Below are 20,645 nucleotides of genomic sequence, written 5' to 3' on the forward strand. Positions count from 1 at the left end.
TCTCTGCGTAGACTGCTTGAAACCCTGCGACCCAGAAAATGCATCTATGAAAAAATGTATTTTACATTCTAGGTGCTGTTAGTGATTGGGCATTTTGTCAGTGTAAAAGAAGAAGAGCAGGTTTTGTACAATGTGACTGATACATGAAGACTGAATTTTACCATTTAGACCTTCAAAAAGCCTTTTCAGCATTTCTGACTGATCATAATTAGTACCGGTTATTAAGTGCAGTCAGCAAAGCTTATGTATTAACAAATAAGATCAAAGTTTCCCATCCTAACTGTTGCAACAAAATGAATACAACTGTGAAAAAGATGGCCATCAAGCCAGTTACAGTCCTGAGAAGATGCAGTGTCAGTGAACACATCTGGTGAGGGGTGGTGGGTTTCTTTCCATCTGGACTTTCCTTGTAAAAAAGAAGTTATATCAATGTTTAGTGTCTCTCACCAACATGTGGTGAGTGTTCTTGAGCTCTAGCAGATGTGTAAAGTGCACCATGAGGGCATCATCAAACAAGTGGAAAGCCAATTCAAATGTTTACATTCATGTTTAGGATCCACAGATATCTGGGAGAGATTATTCCACAGTGACGATTCTTAATGTTTCAAGTGGCTCTAATGAGCTCAAATTACCAACAACAACTAACTGACAACAAATAACTTGTTCATCACTTGCTGCACACAACTTGATGGTGACTTTGTTTAGCAACTGCATCTCTTTATAGACTAAAGTTTAACTCCTGCTTTGTGTTTTCCAGGAACATGATTGGCTGTGAGGGGCTCAAGGAGACGAGAACCTGAGAGGGAACTGCTTCAATGGCGTGGACCGAGCCACGGTCTCATCATGACCCACAGCCAAAACCAAAACTGAAACTTTACCATCTCAGAACTCACTCTGCTTCTTCATCAGCTCTCTTTTTCCTCATGATTGCTGCCTTTGCTGGCATCTGTACAGCTGCTCCACCCCGGCCAGCTTTCCCCCCTCTCCTGTCTGGACAGCCTTTTATTATCTTCTGGGGTATCCCTGATTCTTCCTGCTCTGGTCGGCCAGATCCCGGCTCTTTCGGGATGGAACGGGACGGCCGTGTCGCTGTCTTTTATGAAGATACATTGGGGAACTACCCTTACTTTGTAGATATAGACACGCCAATAAATGGGGGACTACCACAGCACACGAGGCTGGATACTCACCTCCAGAAGATGAAGCAGGACTTAGAGGAAGCTTTACCTGCCCCAAGGTACCTTGGTCTGGGGGTACTGCGTTGGGCTGAGTGGGTCCCTCAGTGGTCGAGGAGTCGAGAGAAGCAAGCGTTATATGTGGAGGCATCAAAGAAACTGCTTAAGGGTTTTTTTCCTAACTGGACCCCTGCAGAAGTGGAGAAGTGGTCAAAGGTAAGGAAAATCCAGGGTGGTAGAAGTAAAGAGCCACTATGTCCAGAAGAAAAGAGGATGAAAAAGTAAAAATGCTAAGACGAGTTCATTTTAAAGTTCAGGGCAAACCGGCAAGAAGCCAACTTTGTTTTAAAAAAAAATGTTTGATGAAAAATGCAAAAGAAATGCTGCTACTAACAGCCCCACTATGGTCTATTTTGCTTTTGGTCATCACACCAAAGTTGCATCATTAAGCTGGCAAGATTTTAAAGTAACAGTGTAATAAGCCATAAAGAGAAAGACGATGAGGAAATGTGAGGAAGGAAAATGTGGAAGAAAGTCAGACTGAAAATTTGGTGCTTATCTCGTGAGTGTATTTTATGTGATGACTCACTTGGACAAAGTGATCCTTGGCATCATTTTGTAGCAGAGAGATTATCATATAATCCTCAGCGTGGCCTTAGAAAATGCACGAGTTGCATTAATTTAGACAATTTGTGTAAACATAAATATGTGTAAATAAGATATTTTTATTATACTATACTATTATTATAATTTTTTTTTTTTGCAATTTGATTTTTAACCACATATTCACAGTTAGCAACTCTAAGCAGTTGTATTTATGCTAAAATGATTTCAGATGTATTTGGTGTACTATCAAGGCCAGCATGAAAGAGGCGTTTTAGTAAAGGCAGGGAATATTGCTAATAAAATGTCGATAAAACTATAGTTTACCAACTATTTGTAGTAATTTCTTAATAAATTATTTTTAGGTAATGTATTTTTTAAAAAAGAAAAAAATATTGCTTTTGTTCTGTCGTAGGTCTCTTCCTGTAACATTATAGTTCTACTGGGTAAACAGTGGCTGGAGACTGCAGCACAACCAAAACTATACACCCAAACTATCTCTTACAATGTACATACAAAGAAATTCATATTAAACAGACATTTACATTAACTACTTACATTCAGTCCAGACAGAACCTCATAGATTTGAAACAGAAATTCAGAAATTCATAGTTGCTCCAGGAAAGTCATTTAAATTGCAAAATGACAGAGGCACTCTGTGACCTAGCTTTTACACAGGAATATAACCAGGATGCAACCAGCTGGGTCGAATCCCCTATTGCAAAGAAATGTGTCACAGATGAGTTGTGTTTATCAGTGCATTGGCCTCTTCTGGGGAGGCCAGTCTATCACCTATAGTGTTCCCTTGTGTGCTTTTTTATCCAGCCAAGCTTTTACTGTATTGGCAGTGTGTTTGGAATCATTATCACACTCAAAAACAAACCTGATGCCAATTAGATGCTTTCTAGATGATACTGTGTGGCTAAAAAAAACAAAAAACCCAAATCCTCAAATTTGTTAAGGACACACTGCACACAAGGCTAACATATGCCAAGTTTTCTTCCAATAGCAGTTTAGGAATCACCTTGTAGGTGCAAAAATACAACGTCATGTCTTGCAAACTGTGTTATATTTGGCATTTTTCATAGATACTAAGAAATAAATTATGTGCTTTTGTAACAGACTGCTAGTAACAAAATGCCAAAAAATACTGCTGATACTCCCAAGAAGTCCTGTTCATTCATCTGATAACAGCTGCTTGTACATTTCTGTCATCTTGTGGTATATTTTGTTGTTTATCATGAAATAAAATATGTTGGGATGATGATGTGCCCAAAGTTTTTTTAGACCACAAAACAGAAATTTCGCTCAAAAGACATAAAGATCTGCTCATGTTTTCACAGGTGGACTTTGAGGCAGCAGCCCAGTCAGTAATGATGGAGACTCTACGGGAGGTCAAAAGGATAAGACCCAAAGCATTATGGGGCTTTTCCCCTTACCCTAGCTGTTACAATAGCGACCCAACTCAAACCATGTTAGCCAATTACACCGGCCAGTGCCCCCCTGCAGAGATGGCTCTTAATGACGAGCTTTCATGGCTATGGAAACGAAGCTCTGCCCTCTACCCTCTCCTCACCCTGGAGAAGCTGCAGGTCAGTAACTTTTCCACGTGTATGTTTTAGGTGAACAGTTTTTGTTTGCTTGTAATTGCTATTATGTATTGCTATTATGGCCCACCTTTAATTCTAAGATAAAAACTATGATAACAGAAAACATTGTGTTTAGGGAGCACTGAAAACCTAATCACTGTCATGTGTACTTCAGCTTGTCTGTTAGACAAGCAGAGGGAAAACTAGGGAGAAGAGAACAAGTCCCAAAAACTGTTCTCCAGCTCAGTCTCACTTCTTGGGCTGTCAAAATCTACCCGACTGTAGAAAGGCAGCTCCTAGTGTAAAACCAAAAAAAGAAGAAGGTCACGTCTGGTTTGAAACCTTTTACCTGTCAGAGTTAATGCATGCCAACATCTCTGTGAGCTCAGCGATACAGTACCGAGAAGAGCCAAAAAAAACCTGAGTGTTTTTGTATTTGACAAAGACCATCCAGTTTCAATTCTAAAACGCTGCGCCGTAAACACATGTCCATGTCAAGAAGAAAACTGGAAAAGGAGCTTTGATCACCACAAGATGACACAGTTTATTTCTGTTAAAAGTGTGTGCATTATGTTTGCTTTTTTATAGAGTGGGACACCTGGAGCCAGGCTTTTTTTATCCAGTCAAATAAAGGAAGCACTACGAATATCTTCTGCGAGCGGGGCAGAGTTTGACCTTCCAGTATTTCCTCTTGTTAAGAGTGTTTATGCCTCAACTAACACTTTTTTATCACCGGTAAGACAAAAGATACGAGGACATACGCTTGTAGTGCACAGCAAACATATTTTACTTAAATAGTCAAGCAAAACATAAATAGATGAGGTGCAGAAGATAATTCCAGTAACATATTCCAGTTTAAAATGTAATCTCAGAAAATGTGTTTTTCTGTTGTTCCACAGCTTCCTTATGGGATTATGATTCATGGTGTAATAAACAGATACTTCCACTGTAATATGCACTATATTACAAAGCTGGATGGGGGGGAGCCATTGTATTGACCTTTCATATCTTAATTTATTGCACATTTTCTTCTTCTTTTTGTTACAGGCTGATCTGGTCAGCAGCATAGGAGAAAGTGCTGCCATGGGAACAGCAGGAGTTGTCATCTGGGAGAGAAGTGAGACTAAAACAGAGGTACACACTGTGCATGAAGACCACAGTATGCTCTGCACCCTTATTACTTCTGAAAAAGATGGGACACTGTGTGAAATATAAATAAACAGAAAACAATGATTTGCAAATCTCATAAACCCATATTTTACTTAGAGTAGAACATAAAAATATGTAAAACTGTGGAAATTTAAGAAAAATATTGGCTCAATTTGAATGTGATGGCAGGGGTGAGGGCAGCAAACGTCTAGAAAAGGGAAACATTAGGTTAATTAGGTTAATTGGCAACAGGTCAGTAACGTGATTGGGTATAAAAAGAGCATCTTAGATCTTAGAGAGGTGGAAAAACATTCCACAGCGTAAAACTGTGAAGACTTTTAGTATCGAATCATCTACAGTACATAATATCATCAAAAAGAGTCCAAAATCTGGAGAAATGTGTGGGTGCAAGGGACAAGACCAAACATCAGTATTGGATGGTCATGATCTTTGGGCCCTCCCACTACCCTGAATTACAAACAGGCTCGATTCTGTCATGGAAATCAGTGCATGGGCTCACGAACACTTCCAGAAATCATTGTCCGTGAACACAGCTCACACTGCCATCCACAAATCCAGGTTAAAGAGATATGTGAACACGATCCGCATGTCCTCTCCGGGCCAAAGCTTATTTAAAATGGACTGAGGGAAAGTGAAAAACTGTTCTGTGGTCAGAGGAATCTAAATTTGAAAATCTGTGTGGAAGAAACAGTCCCGTGTCCTCGGGACTGAAAAGAAGCAGAACAATCCAGCTTGTTATCAGCACTCAGTTCAAAAGCCTGCATCCCTGATGGTATGGGGGTGCATTAGTGATGGGAGCTACAACCCTAAATCAGACACGAATAGGACAACATTCCTCTCTCAAAAGTCCAGCAACTGGTCTCCTCACCTCCCAGACTTTTGTGCATATATTTTTATCTCTGCATTTCAACTTTTGTGGTGTGCTACACCGCTTTACTTCATAAAGGAAACTTTCAGAGAGTTTCTTCCATTTTCCTGCTTACATCAGACTGCCTGTCTTTTCCCAGAGAGAGTGCCAGGAACTGGCTGAGTTTGTCCGTAAGGTCCTGGGACCCTACTCCATCAACGTTACCACAGCAGCTCGACTCTGCTCAGCCTCCCTTTGTCAAGGAAGAGGTAGATGTGTCCGTCAAAATCCAGAAAGCTCTGCCTATCTCCATCTCCCACCTCCATCCACAGTGGCTGAAAAGGTGAGAAACTGCTACTTAAAGCCATTTAAACTTCGGCTTCCTGCATGTTCAGAAATGAACTATGTAGTAATCGCAGTGAAATCATGCTTGTGGAATAGCTGACAAACACATTGTGGTACCGGAGGCTATATAATAAAACCTAGATTTCTACAACTGATTCACAAAGTCTGCTTACTGTAGTTTACAGGGACGCAGTGATGCACGTTCCTAACGTGCTGCATGTTTGAAAAGTTGTAAACATAAAAGCTAATTTTGAAAAAAAAATGAAAGAAAACCACGTATGCTTTATCAGGGGGAATATAAACTAATCTCAGAGGGAACAAAAACAGCACGGAGTTTGACCGCTTGAGGATATTCTGTGTTCAACAGACAAGAAGACGGCAGCTAAGATGCAAAAGAGGTGGATCGAGTGGAGTCTGATCCTCCACAACAGGAACACCGTGTTATTTCTCTGTAAATGACTAGATCAGGATTTCACAACACTCACTACACACAGTTAGGTGCATACACCTAATAGCAATGATGCTTTTTTGTAGTTTTGCCTCTGCTCACCATAACATTGGATTTTAAATCAAACAATCAACATGTGATTGAAGTGTAGACTTTCAGCTTTAGTTCAGCTTTAGTTTTCGAAAAATTTTGCATTAACTATTTATGTATAGCCCCCATTTTAGAGGCTCTATTATCAAAAAGGCAGACTACTGTAATTTTAAATATTATATTAATGATTGTTTTTAACACTTGGATGAAAATCAGTTGGAGTTTGAATACTAAAATCCACGTACATTACCCAGCGCTGTGATTCCTCCCTTGAGATGCTCTGTTATCTTTTTACTGCAGTCATCTTCAGCTGCTGCTTGTTTTAGACTGTCTGTATTCAGTTTATTCCTCCGTCGCTGATAATCATGCTCTGTTGGGTTGAGATCAGTTGACTGACTTGTTGCTTAAAGAATCTCCCATTTCTATGGCTTGAGAAGCTCTTGGCTTGATTTTGCAGGACGCTATGGGTCATTGTCTATTTGCACTATGAAGCGCTGTCTGATCAGTTTCTCTCCTTCTCCACACTTTTCTCTTTCCATCATTGGGAAGAGAAAAGTGTGGAGAAGGTGTCAAGGTTGGTTAGCTTCATCTCAGTCTGCATGCTTCTGGGGGGGAAAAAAGAAGTAGGCAAACTCTTTTAGATGTTTCCTGGCAAAGTCTGACCTGAGCCTTCTGGTTTTGAGTGCAATCAGTGGTTTGTGCACATTTACATTCGGGAAGGTGTCTCTTGAGTGGGCCTTCACAATGATGTATCTACCTCCTCAAGAGTGTCCCTTCCTTCATTAGGTATTGTGAAGGAGTCTTGCTTAACCTGGGAAGTAATTCTGGCATCATCTTTTTCAGTTGGCTTCATGATTTTTAAGCTGAGCTGGCATGGGCATGGGCTTCTTTTTAAAAATGTAGCAAATCGTTGATTTGGTCATTGCTTAAATATTTGTTAGCTCTTCTTTGTTTGTCTCATATTGACAGTTTCAGTCAAAAGCTATCAAGTAAAAGGTCGAGACTTGGAAATGCCTTCAAATCAATTGTCTGATCTATTGAGTAGTTCTTAAAGTGCAGAAAACTTTAGACTAATACTCCAATAAACTGCAATATTTCCTGTGAGAGTAAATACAGTAGTGTTTGTTACTGATAACATAATTTTCTGCCATCAGTCTCAGGTGGAGGCAGCAAAAGCCACGGATCTGCCGGACACAGACACTAAGACAGCTGAACCGGATCCAGCTGAAATCTGGAAGAAAGACTTCCAGTGCCAGTGGTATAAGACAGAAGACCAGGATGTCTTAGACCTGCAGTCTCCCAAAGATGGAGTGTCTCTTGGAGGAACACTGGAAGCAAACGCTGGAGGTGCAACAGAGACTACAACAACTGCCACAACAAAACGTGCCTCTGTGACAGAATTTAGTGGGAGTAGCACAGCTGGTACTGGAATTCCAGCACCTTCACTGGAAGCATCGACAGATAAGGGTACCAATCCCCCGAGTGCCCCAAACATCACCGTTTTGCTGTTGCTGGTGCTTGGAAGCCTAAACCTGGAACCTTAAATTTTGAACTGAACAGCCTTCCTCTTGGAGGACTGCACCAAAACCACATGTGTGAGCCCTTCTGAAGTGCCCTTGAGCAAAACATCCAAACCCTGTCAGGTGCAGATGATTAACCAAGTGTGTGATCTGAATGGTGCATCATTAAGAAAAGAACAAACTATGACCAGAGTTGAGGGTGAAGACCTACCACTGGTTGTACCAACAGATTCAGGTTACACTGACTGGTTGGATTTAAAGAGAAAGGAGAAATGACTAATAAGCCAGAAAGTCATCCAACCTCGCTACGCACTGGTAACGTTTGTAAGTAGTAAAACTGCTTTGAGGTTTGTCTGTGCATGTGTGTATGGCCAGAGAAGGCCCCAAATACTCTGGCTCCCCTTGTATTTCAAGAAATGCGTCAGGTTAAAGGGGCGGTTCAAAAAGAAATGTTTTATTTTATCATGAAATAAAAGAACAGAAGAAAACACACAAGCAAAAATGTCAGTGACTGATTTCATATGCATGTAACGAAGGCTGCTGTTAGTTACGAGTGTAGATGATCCATGGTAAGGGTAAGAGCAGAAGCCTGGGCAATAAAACCAAAACTATTCACATCCCTGAATCATGGTCCGGGTAAGTGAAATGTCACGTTCTTTTCTTATTTTGGGAAGCTCAACTTTGAATCTGCTTTTAACAGGGAGTTTATTTAAAGCTTCACATGAAGAATTTAAATGCAAATTTCCTACACAATGAATGTGTATCATCCTTGGGCTACATATTTACCATATTAACACACACACACACACACACACAAAACTCACTTAAGCTTTACATATCATAAATGTTAATACTGCTGAGATGCAGCACATATTTTCTGAGTGCTCTGGCCTCCTCTGCCTGAGTTCTGCAGGAACTACACCCCTCCACACTGGGAAACCATCACTGTAGGAAAAGCTCAGTTGTAAAGAATAAAATGAGTGAAGGCACAATTCTGGTTTGCCATTTCACATTCAGGGTCACTGCATTTCAAATCTGGGCTCAACGCCACATTTTCATGGTTTACAAAGAAAGCAGTAAACGCAGTACTCCAGACAAGCTGCAAATTCATACACAGTCTTGTGAGAAAGACTCTGTGCTGTCCTGTGAAACCGAAGTACACTTGATGATCCAAGAGCTTGTAATCTTTAGATAGTCTACAGTAATCGTTTTCTGCATGACTCTCACATAGAGGAATTTTGTCCCACTCTTCAATACAACCTCGCTTCAGTTCACCAATGGTTTGGTTTTATGCACAGCTCTCTCAAGGTCCTGCTAAAGCATTTCGAAATCTGCAACGCTCTCATCAATGGATGGCCGGGTTTTGTTTTGTTTTTTTCAGTATTTCTTTCACGTTTGTTGCTGTGCTTCAGATCATTGTCCGTGCATGACCCAATTCTGACATTTGACTCTAGAATACTTTGGTATACAGACGATTTCATGGTGGACTGCAAGACAAGCCCAAATCACCACCCCTCCACCACTGTGCTTGGCAGTAGGTATCGGTATGCTGTGGTTGGATTTCACCAAACGTGGTGCTGTGTATTATAGCCAAACATGTCCACTTCGATCTGGTCTGTCCAAAGGACATTGTTCCTCAAGTCTGATTGGTCTTTTTTAGTCATGAACTTTAACATTAACATGTTAACTGAGGCCTGTAGAGTCTGAGTCAGAACATGGCAAGTGGCTTTTTAACCCTTCACAGACTGATAAGCAGCAACAATTGCTTCTTTAAGATTACTGCTGATGTCTTTCCTCTTCCTCATTATATCATGCTTATTCGTGACCATGTGTGTTTTCTTAGCAGCACATGACTGCTACTTACACTCCTAAGTCCTCTTGCAGCAGTAAAGATGCATTTTTAGTCACAGGACTGTTTTAAACAGGACAGTAACAGAATACTGGAGGTGGTGTTCTGTTAAAAAAAAAAAAAAAGAAGCTCCAAATGTTTGGGGTTTTTTGCAGGTTCTGTAAATTTATTTTTCAATAAAATATACAGTCAAGACAAAGGGTATCTAAATCATTTTAGTTACAGAAAGAGATCATATGTACACAGGTGCCTCTGATTGTAAGACAGAATTTAAAAAACAAAACAAGAAAATGACATTTCCTCTCTTACATCACAGCTCTATGTCTCTCTTGCCTCAAATATCTATCAAGTCTTCCAGTAACATTTTTTTTTATACTCCCCTACAAAACAGCATTTACATCTTTACACACATGTACTGGTATACGTCAATATAACTTAGGGAACCTGGATGAATATTAACTTTACTATAAACCTTGAAATTTTAATAACATTTCCTGGCTAAAACCCTTTCCAACAAGGTTCGAGGGACGTAAGAAACCAAAGAGCAGTTTTACACAAACAGCCATCATAACCAATTGAATGTATTTTTTGGCTTGATCTTTACCGCACTGATGAAAACAAGTGCAGAGCGGCATAGAGGGGCACGTTTTGCAGAGTTAATGCACTGCTCCGAGTTCCACATCCACATATGACACTTCGTAAAGATGTTTAAAAGTGATTTAATGGCTGAATTAAGCTTCAATATGATGTTCAAGATTAAAATGTATACTTACCTTGCTTACAGTATTGCTCAGGCAACATTTTAGATTAAAAATGACTTCAGTATTTGGTTTAGATCAATCTTGAAGCACTACCAACAGAAATGTATGCAGAGTCCAGTGTAAGACAACCAAAACAAGACTCCTCATTCCAAATGACATCTATAATAAGGTTCACTCTTAGAATGAAGATCTTGAACACATACTCTGATCTAGATTAATCCTACAAGTGCAATTACAGCAGACTTTTCATTAATTTAAGAAAGGCTGGGAACAACAGCCAGGCGATGCTGGCTTCATCGTTCGGTAAATTAATAAATGCTTAAGTAAACCACCTTAGCTCACATCCACAGGCCGTAGCTCTTTTTTCTTGTAACACTGTGTCCACTGTTCCTATGCTGACATTATAAAAAGTTGCACAACAGTTTATCTGCTGTCTGAGTAATTTCTCTCCGACCCTTCGATGCAATCAAAAGCCAGAACTGTGAATCCAAAATTCATTTTTAGCATTTGATTTTCCAGGTTTCAAACACATTTATTAAATGCAAAAGTAAAACAGAAAGCTACAAAACCTCCAACTTTAGTCATTCACCACGTTCAGCAGCTGATTTAAGTCCATAGCTGGCAAAGCCCCCACAATCATTCTTCAAGAGAAGTTTAATGGATTTAAAATGTGTTTTTGAATGGAGCTATTCTAATGCATAAATCATTTCTTTAAATTGAGTGTACAGGAACCTAACCAAACACGATACAATTAATGACACTGAGCAGTGTTTTCGTAGTTACTCGCCTGGAAATAAAAAGACTTTCAACAGCTTCAGATTTCACTGGAAATCAATCTTCGCTTTTTGTTTTTTCTCGTTAGTCTCAGTTTGGTTGGGCTGCAGTGGTTAATTTTTCTAAGTGGTTTCAGTCAGAGCTGCATAGAGTGTAAAGTGTTTAAACCTTGGAAATCGAGTTGTCACAATGTGCACATGAATCTTGTTTTATAAAATCACAGCCACATTGAGTCACGACTATAATCATGAGGGGGACAGACTGAAAAAAAGAAGACTGCACACTGATCTGAGCCCTTGGTTTGTGTTTGATGACAAGATGAGATGTTATCTCTGGCTACAAGTTATGGAAGAATGTAAGTCATGAATTTTACTTAATCCAGTCAGTCTCTTGGGTTGCTAATGTAAGCTAGCCAGCTGTCTTCAGATATCAGGCTGATGCCGTCTCTGCACAAACGGTGCTAACGAGAATGAGATCAGACATTCAGCCCTGCGTGTGCTCAAAGTTAGAATGCTTCTATTTTTAATTTACGCACAATAATGCTGCCCCTTGATTGTGTTTTACAATTTAGCCTATCAGATGCACTTTACTTAGTTTTACAGTTTTATAGGATGTAAGAATTTAGGTTCTCAAGCTCTGATGCAGCTGAATAATGAAGAATTAAAATCAGGAGATCAACGTCACTATCCAGCCCTATAAATGGCATCTAAAAGTCAAAGGAAATTAAATACCTGAAGCTGTTAATCTTATATGAAATATTTAAAGCCACTGCAAAGGCTGCACAACATATGTTTCCAGTTATGTACTCAACATCATCTTGGACTGCACTGACAGAGTACGGACTGTACTGGTTCCCAGTGACACAAAGTTTCAATGTTTTTGAACAAGCACGCATGCTGAGGAAACTGAAAACACACAAAACACGTAAGGACAAACAGACATGACACAACTGTAATTTAGCTTGCAGTGAAAGAATCTGATCCTTGTTGCATAAGATTAAAAAATAGACTTTCTGTTCCTGTGCAAAAGTCACCGCCTGCTGAGCAGTTTTTATTGCCTCTCCAGTGGCAGAGAGACGGAGAACGAAACATCACCTCCATGTGGGGAACAGAGGTTAGTGCAATCTGAACCAAGCAGGCTGGACGGAGACCAACTCACTCCTTTTAAACGGTGAAGTAAAAAAAGAAAAAAAAAAGACCCCATTTATCCCACCTTCTTTAAGGATCTGTCCATGTGCATGTGTCCAAGGTACAAGTGTCTCTAAAACTGGTTAATTTGTGAGATTTTGTTTCTTGACAACTTGGATAGCGTAAATGTTGTGAAAGGGAAAAAGCTTGGCCTGAAGAGCGAAATAAGCACAGTTCATCTGAGATCTCACAACACAAACATGAGGAACGTGTAAGCCAGTCCAGAGGAACTAGGAGTGCCGATAATCCAACATGCCGAGCAGCAACAGTTCCCAGACTCCACGGGTGTCTTCGCTGCAGTATGTGTGTGTGTGCTACCTGCACATGGGTGGGTTGGTTGCACACATGCGCCTGATGCTTGACCTTTGCATCTGGGATGTTTGTTCATGGTGTTACTTGCAAATTGCCTCTAGAGTGTCAAGGGTGCGTTTGATATCGCGTATCTGCGTAGCCAGGTTGTGTATGGGCTGCATGGAACGATCCAACTCCTCGCAGCGAGCCATTAGTGTATACATGCCCTGTGGAGGCAAAAACATGGACGACAGAATTTATCAGAAAAGGAATAATTTGTACTTAACAAAAATAATGTGAGGGGGTTGCCCACTGTGGTCCTGATTTAAGGTTTTTCCTCATTAACAGTTTTTTTTTTTCAGGTTCACAAGTTAGGAATGCCTTCTGTTAAATCATATTTCTGTAAAGTGACCTATCATGTAGCGACTACAATACAACATCCAACCCATAAATGCAACTCGTGTCCAAGGAAAATCCAGCAAAATGACATGATCTGGGCTATCACTATTATTTAGCTAATAGTATTAAAGGTTGCTTGCTCTGGTGGACCCAGCAAACAGCAATCTTTACTTGTCAGGTTATGTGAAAGGAACAGACACAAAAACACAAACTACATTTCACCTTTATACTCATATCTACAGACTCTCCCAGGCTGTCCACGGAGTCTCTGTAGGTCTGGATATATCCCACACTCAGAGCTGTCATCTGCATAAAAGAGCGGGTTAAGAGAGAGATTAAAGAATAGCACAAAAACAAAAGGGGAGAAATAAAATAGTAACGTAAAACATGAGGACCCTGTAATATATCTACATATACCCTCAGCAGTGCTTTTACAGGGTTAGACCCCTTTTTGCCTTAACTCTTAATGGCATAGATTCAACAAGGTGCTGGGAACATTCATGTCAACATAAAAGCATCACAAAGTCGCTGCAGGTTTGTTGGCTGCTCATCCATGATGTGAAAGATGCTCTTTGGATTGATATCTGGTGACTACAGTGAACTTGTGATCTGAGGTGTTGATGGAAGGCAGGAAGCTTTCATGTTGTTTATGCCAAATTCTGACCCTACCGTCTAAATCCAAAGCAGAAATCGAGACTCATCACCAGGCAATGCTGTTCTCAGCTGACATCTGTGACACCCATACACACCTTAAACTACTACGTAATACACAGACTGCAATGACGTGTACGTGTTACACTTCTGACTACTAACACTCACATTTTGGATGGTTCCATTGAGGCTCCGCATCATCACCTCCACACTGTGTGCCACTTCCTGGGTGTGTCTCTGAAGGTCCAGAAGGACGGTGGGATCAATGGGTGGTATATCCGCTGGTCGCCGTGTCAACCCTCGACTTCGGTAAATAGGACCCGAACAGTCCGCTAGAGAGAGTCATCATAAATTAGATATACAATATAGAATAGCTAATATAGCTAATATAGAATATACTATTTTAGATAACCCATTAGCAGAATTATCTATAAAGTGTAAAGTTATGGACACTGGTGGAGGAGATAAGCATATGCCTTCTGGCTGAAATGCAGTGAACCAAATTCTAGTCAGGGTGCAAAATTAAACTATAACTACAGTGAAGAAGGAAAAAAAAAAAGAAACACTGAATAAAATGAAACATTCGTATTTGGTAGTTTTTTTTAAAAAGACTGTTTCTCAGAAATTGAAACAAATTATACACTTAGCCAAGAGTGCCATGAGTAATTAAACCTTGGATTAAACAAACCCCAGTCAATAAATTGGAATTTAAAAACAAAAACAGTTTCAACCTCTGAAAAGTTTCTGTCGGGCTGTGGCAGGACCTTTAACAAATCCCCTCAGTCTAAACAAGGTCTGTGCGTCATCAATCTTAATTGAATCAGCAGGTAGAGAGAATGAGCTGCCACAGAGGACATATTGACTGTGGCCCTGTGTTTAAATTGAGAGGCCAGTTTAGCTGACACTCTCATCCAGGAGGGTTTCTGAGTGAAGGGCAGGGGTTCTGTGTCTTACTCCAGCAAAATCTGACAAGACGGATGGCTGCTAATGCACAAGCTCTGCTTGGGCGACCTGCTGAACCTACAGAGAAGATTTAATTTCTGAGACAGCGGCACACGTGTGGCATTTTGAGGAAAAAGAAACAAAACTTTTCCTCCTGGGGTTGGGTCTCCATCGTCTCCCCACAGCTCAGACTTAGGCTAATTTAATCACACAGGAAAATGGGAAGATGAGGAGAGGGGAAGAACAAAATCACCTTTTAATTATTACGCTTATAAAATCTTATGCAGAGAGGACTCTGAAGGGAAACAAGCACCGGTGGAGGGTTTCACTAACCAAAAGTGTAACTTTTAGAGATTTCCCACACTGTTCTCAATGATATGAGCATAAAGCTTCATGCAGAAACATTTCCTGAGCATGTAAGAGAATCACTAAGACAGGCTAAACCTGATAGTGTTCACACACAGTGTAGAGTATCTACATGTTAGAATGGCTTGTTGCTTCATGTTGACACCATCACTGGCATTATTCACGTTTTTAGCTTTGCTGTATTTCATCATTTGCTGCAGCAAATGCAAAATATTTCTGTGGTAACTGAATATGATGAACAATTTCTGTCTCAGAACTGAAAACTTTCAATTTTGACTGTTATATTTTTTAAAGTGTTGTTTCAACACTTAACTACTCTTCAACTGTAACGATCTGTATATATGGCGCACTTCCTAACTGAATGAACACATCATCCTTCCTTGAGTCAGTCACATGATTTTTCACTCAATCTATTGAGACAGAAAGTAAAATAAATAACTAAAAAAAATAGCGACTACATGAATTGCTTAGCTTGTACCACATTAACATTGTATGATAACAGCGAACCAGTCAACTTCAGCTACTGCACGCTCGGAGGAAAAATTATACATTTATTAGAAATGTGCCGATCGATGGGCCAGGGACCAGAAAAGGATGATTTTCAGCCTTCTCTGCTCTGACGAGTGCCAGCTGGTGAGACTCGGGAATGTCCCATGCATGAGCCGGTCTGGTTTATGCATGGGCAACACATGCACAGCGACGCACACGAATAGTCCTGCGCACATTGACAGACATATGCTACCATGTTGTGGAGCATGGAAGCTCTTCACTGTGAGTGAAGACACAAAGTTTGCTAAAGTAAACTGTAAAGGGGGGGGGGATCAAACCTAACCAGACACTTATATCAACCACACCCAGCTGAACATGGGCATTATAAAGTAGCTAAGAAAGGAAAAGTCACCAAAGCTAAAACTACTCAGAGCTGTGACCCAGCAACCTCAACATGAGCAATGCCTCAAACCAGTAAAACCTGTAAAAAAAAAAAAAAAAGATAAAATGGAATTTGTCTGACAGTTATTCTTGTTACATAAATCTGTTGCACCTGCCTTTGTTTGCCTGAGGTAAAATCTACTATCAGAGATCTAACAGCCAAATATTTTAGTGAAATCAAGCAATCATCATATGTTAACTTGTCTCTGTAGGTCTGAATGTAGCCCACGCACAGAGCTGTAAACTATACAGCTTAGAGTCCACACTCATACATCTATCACCACATCTGTCTTTACTGTGGAATTCTTTTCTCAAGCAAATCTGAGTTGCAAAGATCAGATTGTATGCATTTGATCAACTGACATTGAATGACCCCACAGGCCATTAAGGGATTCATGTAAGCCGGTTCATAATAGGATAACCAATCATGGCAATTAATTTGCTTAAATTAGTACCTCAATTCCAATTTACTTATTATGGTCTAAGCTATGCATTAATGATGACTAGTCGCTGACTGGGCGTGTTTGCCTCTGCAAGGAGGAGCAGGCTGTAAATCTTAAAGACAACTGTCACTGCATTTCAGTCCCACCAGCTATACAAATACCAATAACCTGTTGAAATGGTCAGCGGGGGAGTACAAGCAGTCATGAAAGAGCTCTATCTACATGTCCTCTACACCAGCACAAACTGTATGCACTCCACACATACAGTATGCATGTTTCTTCTGTTTGCACTTAGAATAAAAAACTAATACAGAAATACAAAATGTTTTCATAATTTACAAAAAAAGGGGAAAAAATGTGTTTGAATAATGTCAATTATTCCTCTGACTCTTTACTCACAGTCACTGCAGTCCAGACTAGGCTTGGAGCTCATTTTGATCTTCTGCTCGAGGTTTTTTGTGATGAAGTTAGTCAGGTCTCCATCGTGACTGACTGTACCCTCTAGTTCCAAAGCCGAGGAGATGGTGGCCCTTCGGCCCTCTGACTGGCCACTTCTGCCCCCTCCTCGAGCCCCTGAACCACCTGCAACCAATATCAACGACTTGTGGTTACAAAACACTGTCGACAGTCAGTAACACAGTTCAACGTGGAAGAAAAGCTAAACAATGTCACAAATTCCACTTCTTTTTACTTCACTCTGGTGCTTTACAGAAAAAGATTTTATACATTTCTCAGTTTAGAAAAGACACGAAGAAAAAGCCAGACCACGGGAAGATGCACATCTACCTCCACACGCTTGACTAATTTCATCCAGGCTCTTGCTGTCCTGCATTCCCCGCACATTGCGAACCCAGACCTGGGCCATGATGTGAGGAGGGCAAGGGGTATCATCTGAAGAAAGAAGAGGAGGTGGAGGAGAAGAAGAGGTGGAGGTACTCGGACCAGGGGCTGAAGATGAGTAGCGTTGTGAAGACTGGAAATTTTGGAGAACAAATAAAAAAATAAAAAAAAGTAGAGAAAATTTACTGAACCATGTGGAGCTACACATATCTCCTGTCGTTTACAGTGGCCACGCTTTTCTTTGATAGACGGCTTCTTTTCTCAATTTTAGGTTTATTCACTCTAAAATAAGGACAATCATCTTGTCAATCATTGATAGTCAGCACGCTGCACTTTATTTTAATCCTACTGAAATTTGTCTGAAAGAGGTCATGTTCTGATGACTCAGCTACATTTATTTGCGCTGGCTTTAGTTCTCATTACATCTGCTGACATCATTCTCTCTTCCTCCTTTACCCTCTGCTCTCTTTGGTACACACAATCTAATAAACCTGAAATGTCAGAACAATAATCCTGCACTCCACTCACTTCCACCTTTGTTCTCCTTCCGGTGCGCTGATTCTCCAACTTGTTTTCATTCTTCTCATCCTCCTCCACATCCTGTTTCTCTGTCTCTCCATCTACATCCTCCTCTTGGCTGTTGGAGCCTCCATCTGCAGTCTCTGCTTCTGTCTGCTGCCTGTCTGTGGTGACTGGGTGTCCTTGCTGAAACGAGTCTTTGGACTGCCTGTGCAATGCTGAGTCCCACAGAAGAACTGCATCAGCAGGGTCCACAGTCTTAGAGGCTTCATCAGGAATGTCTTTGTCTTTGGATCCTAGTTCTGTTTCTCCTGTGCCTGTCACTGTGGGGAGGGAGGGGTTTGCCTCCTCAGGGCTCTGTAATGATAAGCTAGAGGTTCTCTCATTCATGTCCATCTCTGTGTCCAAGTGGCCTTTCCCATGGTGAACTCTAGTTTCCATATTAGCATCAGCATGGTTTTCTGTGTGCATGTGGGACTCATCCACAGATGCCTCCCCGGTACCTGGTATTCTACTTGAACATTTCACTGAGACCGGAGCTTGAGGGCCGTTCTCCAGTGCAACAGGTGTCGCTACCCCGTTTGCCGTTTCTGGCACTTCTGTGCCAATCACAGGGGAGAGACTCATCCCTCCGCCTGCTGATTACAAAGAAAGAACATTACTGGAAACCTGGAAGTGACTCTACCTTTTAAATCTATAATTAAATTAACTGGTTTTACCATGAGCTAAAAGGGTTTTCCCACATACCAAAATAACATTTTTTATACAAACCGTTTTTTAAAAACATCAACACATCTCATCCCCTTATCCTTCCTTAATCATCAGTACATTAGAAAGGATTCCTCACCTAAATTAGAAAATGTTTGGTCAGAAAATTAGTAAACAAAGTCAAGAGTCTGACCAAGCATTCCATGCCATCTTTTGCTACAGTATTGAGTATTCAATGGTTTGGCCAGATCTTACTTGAGAAACACGAGTCAGGGGGTCAAATATCCATCAATAGGGCCTGATGATGTGGGTAGAATCTATGAATTCTATCCAATGGATTATTTACATATACGGCAGTAAAGGGAATTTTCTAGATTTTTGAGCGCATGGGATGCAACAGAAAGTCACAGCAAACAAAAGTTTGCATACAATCATAATGGACATGAACGTCACATTAATTTTGGGCTTTTAATGATCTCCTTGAACTGGTCTTTTACCAGAGTGGAATGATTCCACAACAAACATCTTTAATAACTTCAAAATAGAAAAATCGAGAATTGGGTGTAAAAATGTTAATTGCTTTGTGATTTCTGACCACAACTGCACATTATCAAATGTAAGTAAGAATATAGTAACTACATTTTGCCATGTAGCCGAACAATGGCAGCTGTTTATGGTTTGTCTTGATCACTTCGATGCATCAGGAACATCGTTCTCACCACTCCTAAAGCAGTTCTCAAAACAGTTAAGGCATTTCTCATAACACTGACTGAACTGTGCAAAAGACTAAAACAATCAAAAGTTTTTCACGTCAAACCAAGCAAAGTCAGTCGATAACTTCCTATCTGTGACCAATGAATATTGTAGGGCGACTATTGCTGTGTGTGTAACTGGCCTTGCTCTTCCCTTTATAGTTGAAAAAGCTTTAAAACTGAGATTAAAACACTAAATCTATACCAGACAGCATTAAGGTAAGTGAGAGATCTGAAGATCTGACTGCCAAAAGTGTTAAAAACTGGTTTTGATGAATCAGAGTCAAATGAAAAATGCATCAACACAATGAGAAATTGAAGTATGTGTAGAAACAACAGCAGTGCGTAGAAACACAATGAGAAATGCTTAATGTGAGTAAGGAGACTTACGTTACTGCTGCACAGAGAAATCTCTAAAGGCACAACCACAGACAACAGGAGAGGAGTACATCGACTGAATTCACTGACTCCTCTTCAAAAGCAGAATAAGTGAATAATGTGCTTGGTCTCCTGACTTCTCATATGACGTACAAGACAATGGAAACAATTAGACTGTGAGAAGAAGGGGACTGCTGTGAGAATTTTCCAAAGATTTAAACACGTCGGTGTTAGCTGACACACTTATGGATCATAACAATTTTCCATAAAGACTGAAATGGCGTCATACTAAATGGTTTAGCTCAATACTAAGCTACCTTAGTGTTCATATTAGCTTACATTTCCAGATTTTAAGACAGCAACGCCCGAAAACTACGGTGTGACAAACAAAGAGGAACTAAGAAAAAAACCCTGACAAGCATAACTGTCTGCCAGCGCTGAGGAAGTTGTCGTAGTGCTGTCAGAGTCGCCTTGCTAGCTCCCTTTCAGCTGCCAGTGCAGTTAAATGACGTTAGCGCAGCGCGGCTAACATTAGCAGTCCAGGCCTCCAACTCCCAGAACACTCACAGCTGGCTTTTATTGTTTGACACGGCTACATCAAAACGTACATTTAGTGCTAACCTTCGCAGTTACCTACAAACAGGCTCATACAGCAGCGCTACAGAGCTCCGTTAGACGATAAAAACACTCACCTGAGGAGTTTCTATCCTGACAGATGTAACCAACAACCGAGTCCGATGAAAATATCCTTCCGCATCAAGTTCCGAAAAAAATGTTCCGGCCTGCAAAAGGCATCATTAAACAAATAAACATATATATAAATAAATAAAAATATATCTGTCAGCACGACTTTTGGGGTTTAAATGTGAAAAATAATTTGTAAAATTTCATTAAAAAATGTCTCAGACTATCCTGTTATAAAACATAAAGGTTCTGTTACTTCTTTGTACTTTTGTCTCTATTTAATCTGTTACTTAGTTACTTTGGTTTAGTATGAATGGCAGTGAGAGATGTCTTTATCAGCAGGACAAGCTGTAAAATGTATCAAAATACAGCAACACATTTTCC

General features: G+C 40.4%; 2 protein-coding genes across 8 annotated transcripts; one reads left to right on the forward strand and one right to left on the reverse strand.

Annotated features, from left to right (window-relative positions):
- Nucleotides 1-983: 983 nt before the first annotated feature.
- On the forward strand, nucleotides 984-7,907 carry si:dkey-72l14.3 (Glyco_hydro_56 domain-containing protein; the record flags this gene model as incomplete). The annotated part of the gene is made up of 6 exons (XM_031745389.2): nucleotides 984-1,391; nucleotides 3,122-3,370; nucleotides 3,956-4,102; nucleotides 4,415-4,501; nucleotides 5,545-5,727; nucleotides 7,422-7,907. Coding segments are annotated over 6 exons (1,464 nt in total), but the record flags the coding sequence as incomplete, so codon positions are not given.
- Nucleotides 7,908-9,778: 1,871 nt separating this feature from the next.
- On the reverse strand, nucleotides 9,779-20,346 carry borcs6 (BLOC-1 related complex subunit 6). Of its 7 annotated transcripts, XM_039604540.1 has the most exons (8): nucleotides 19,917-20,180; nucleotides 19,590-19,713; nucleotides 17,749-18,377; nucleotides 17,167-17,353; nucleotides 16,780-16,962; nucleotides 13,868-14,031; nucleotides 13,271-13,354; nucleotides 9,779-12,876 (listed from the first exon to the last, which is right to left on the reverse strand). In XM_039604540.1, exons 3-8 carry the CDS (start codon nucleotides 18,364-18,366, stop codon nucleotides 12,751-12,753), a joined length of 1,362 nt encoding a protein of 453 aa, XP_039460474.1. In that variant the 5' UTR covers nucleotides 18,367-18,377; nucleotides 19,590-19,713; nucleotides 19,917-20,180; the 3' UTR covers nucleotides 9,779-12,750. The 7 variants fall into 7 exon arrangements, with proteins under 7 accessions (XP_039460474.1, XP_031601223.1, XP_031601222.1 ...); XM_031745363.2 differs by lacking the exons at nucleotides 19,590-19,713; nucleotides 19,917-20,180 and adding an exon at nucleotides 20,270-20,346 and having other exon boundaries at nucleotides 17,749-18,374; XM_031745362.2 differs by lacking the exons at nucleotides 19,590-19,713; nucleotides 19,917-20,180 and adding an exon at nucleotides 20,270-20,346.
- Between the last annotated feature and the right edge of the window lie 299 nt (nucleotides 20,347-20,645).

Source organism: Oreochromis aureus, linkage group 20, assembly GCF_013358895.1.
Source record: "Oreochromis aureus strain Israel breed Guangdong linkage group 20, ZZ_aureus, whole genome shotgun sequence".
NCBI classification, from domain to species: Eukaryota; Metazoa; Chordata; class Actinopteri; order Cichliformes; family Cichlidae; genus Oreochromis; species Oreochromis aureus.

Bases quoted from the DNA above. Each gene is read 5' to 3' on its own strand.
- borcs6 (XM_039604538.1), bottom strand. From the start codon at position 20,226: ATGAGCCTGTTTGTAGGTAACTGCGAAG. The intron at 17,354-17,748 runs GTGAGTGGAGTG...CAAAATTTCCAG, and splicing joins GAAGGAGAACAAAGGTGGAA to TCTTCACAACGCTACTCATC. The intron at 14,032-16,779 runs GTGAGTAAAGAG...GACTCTCTCTAG, and splicing joins TAGTCTGGACTGCAGTGACT to CGGACTGTTCGGGTCCTATT.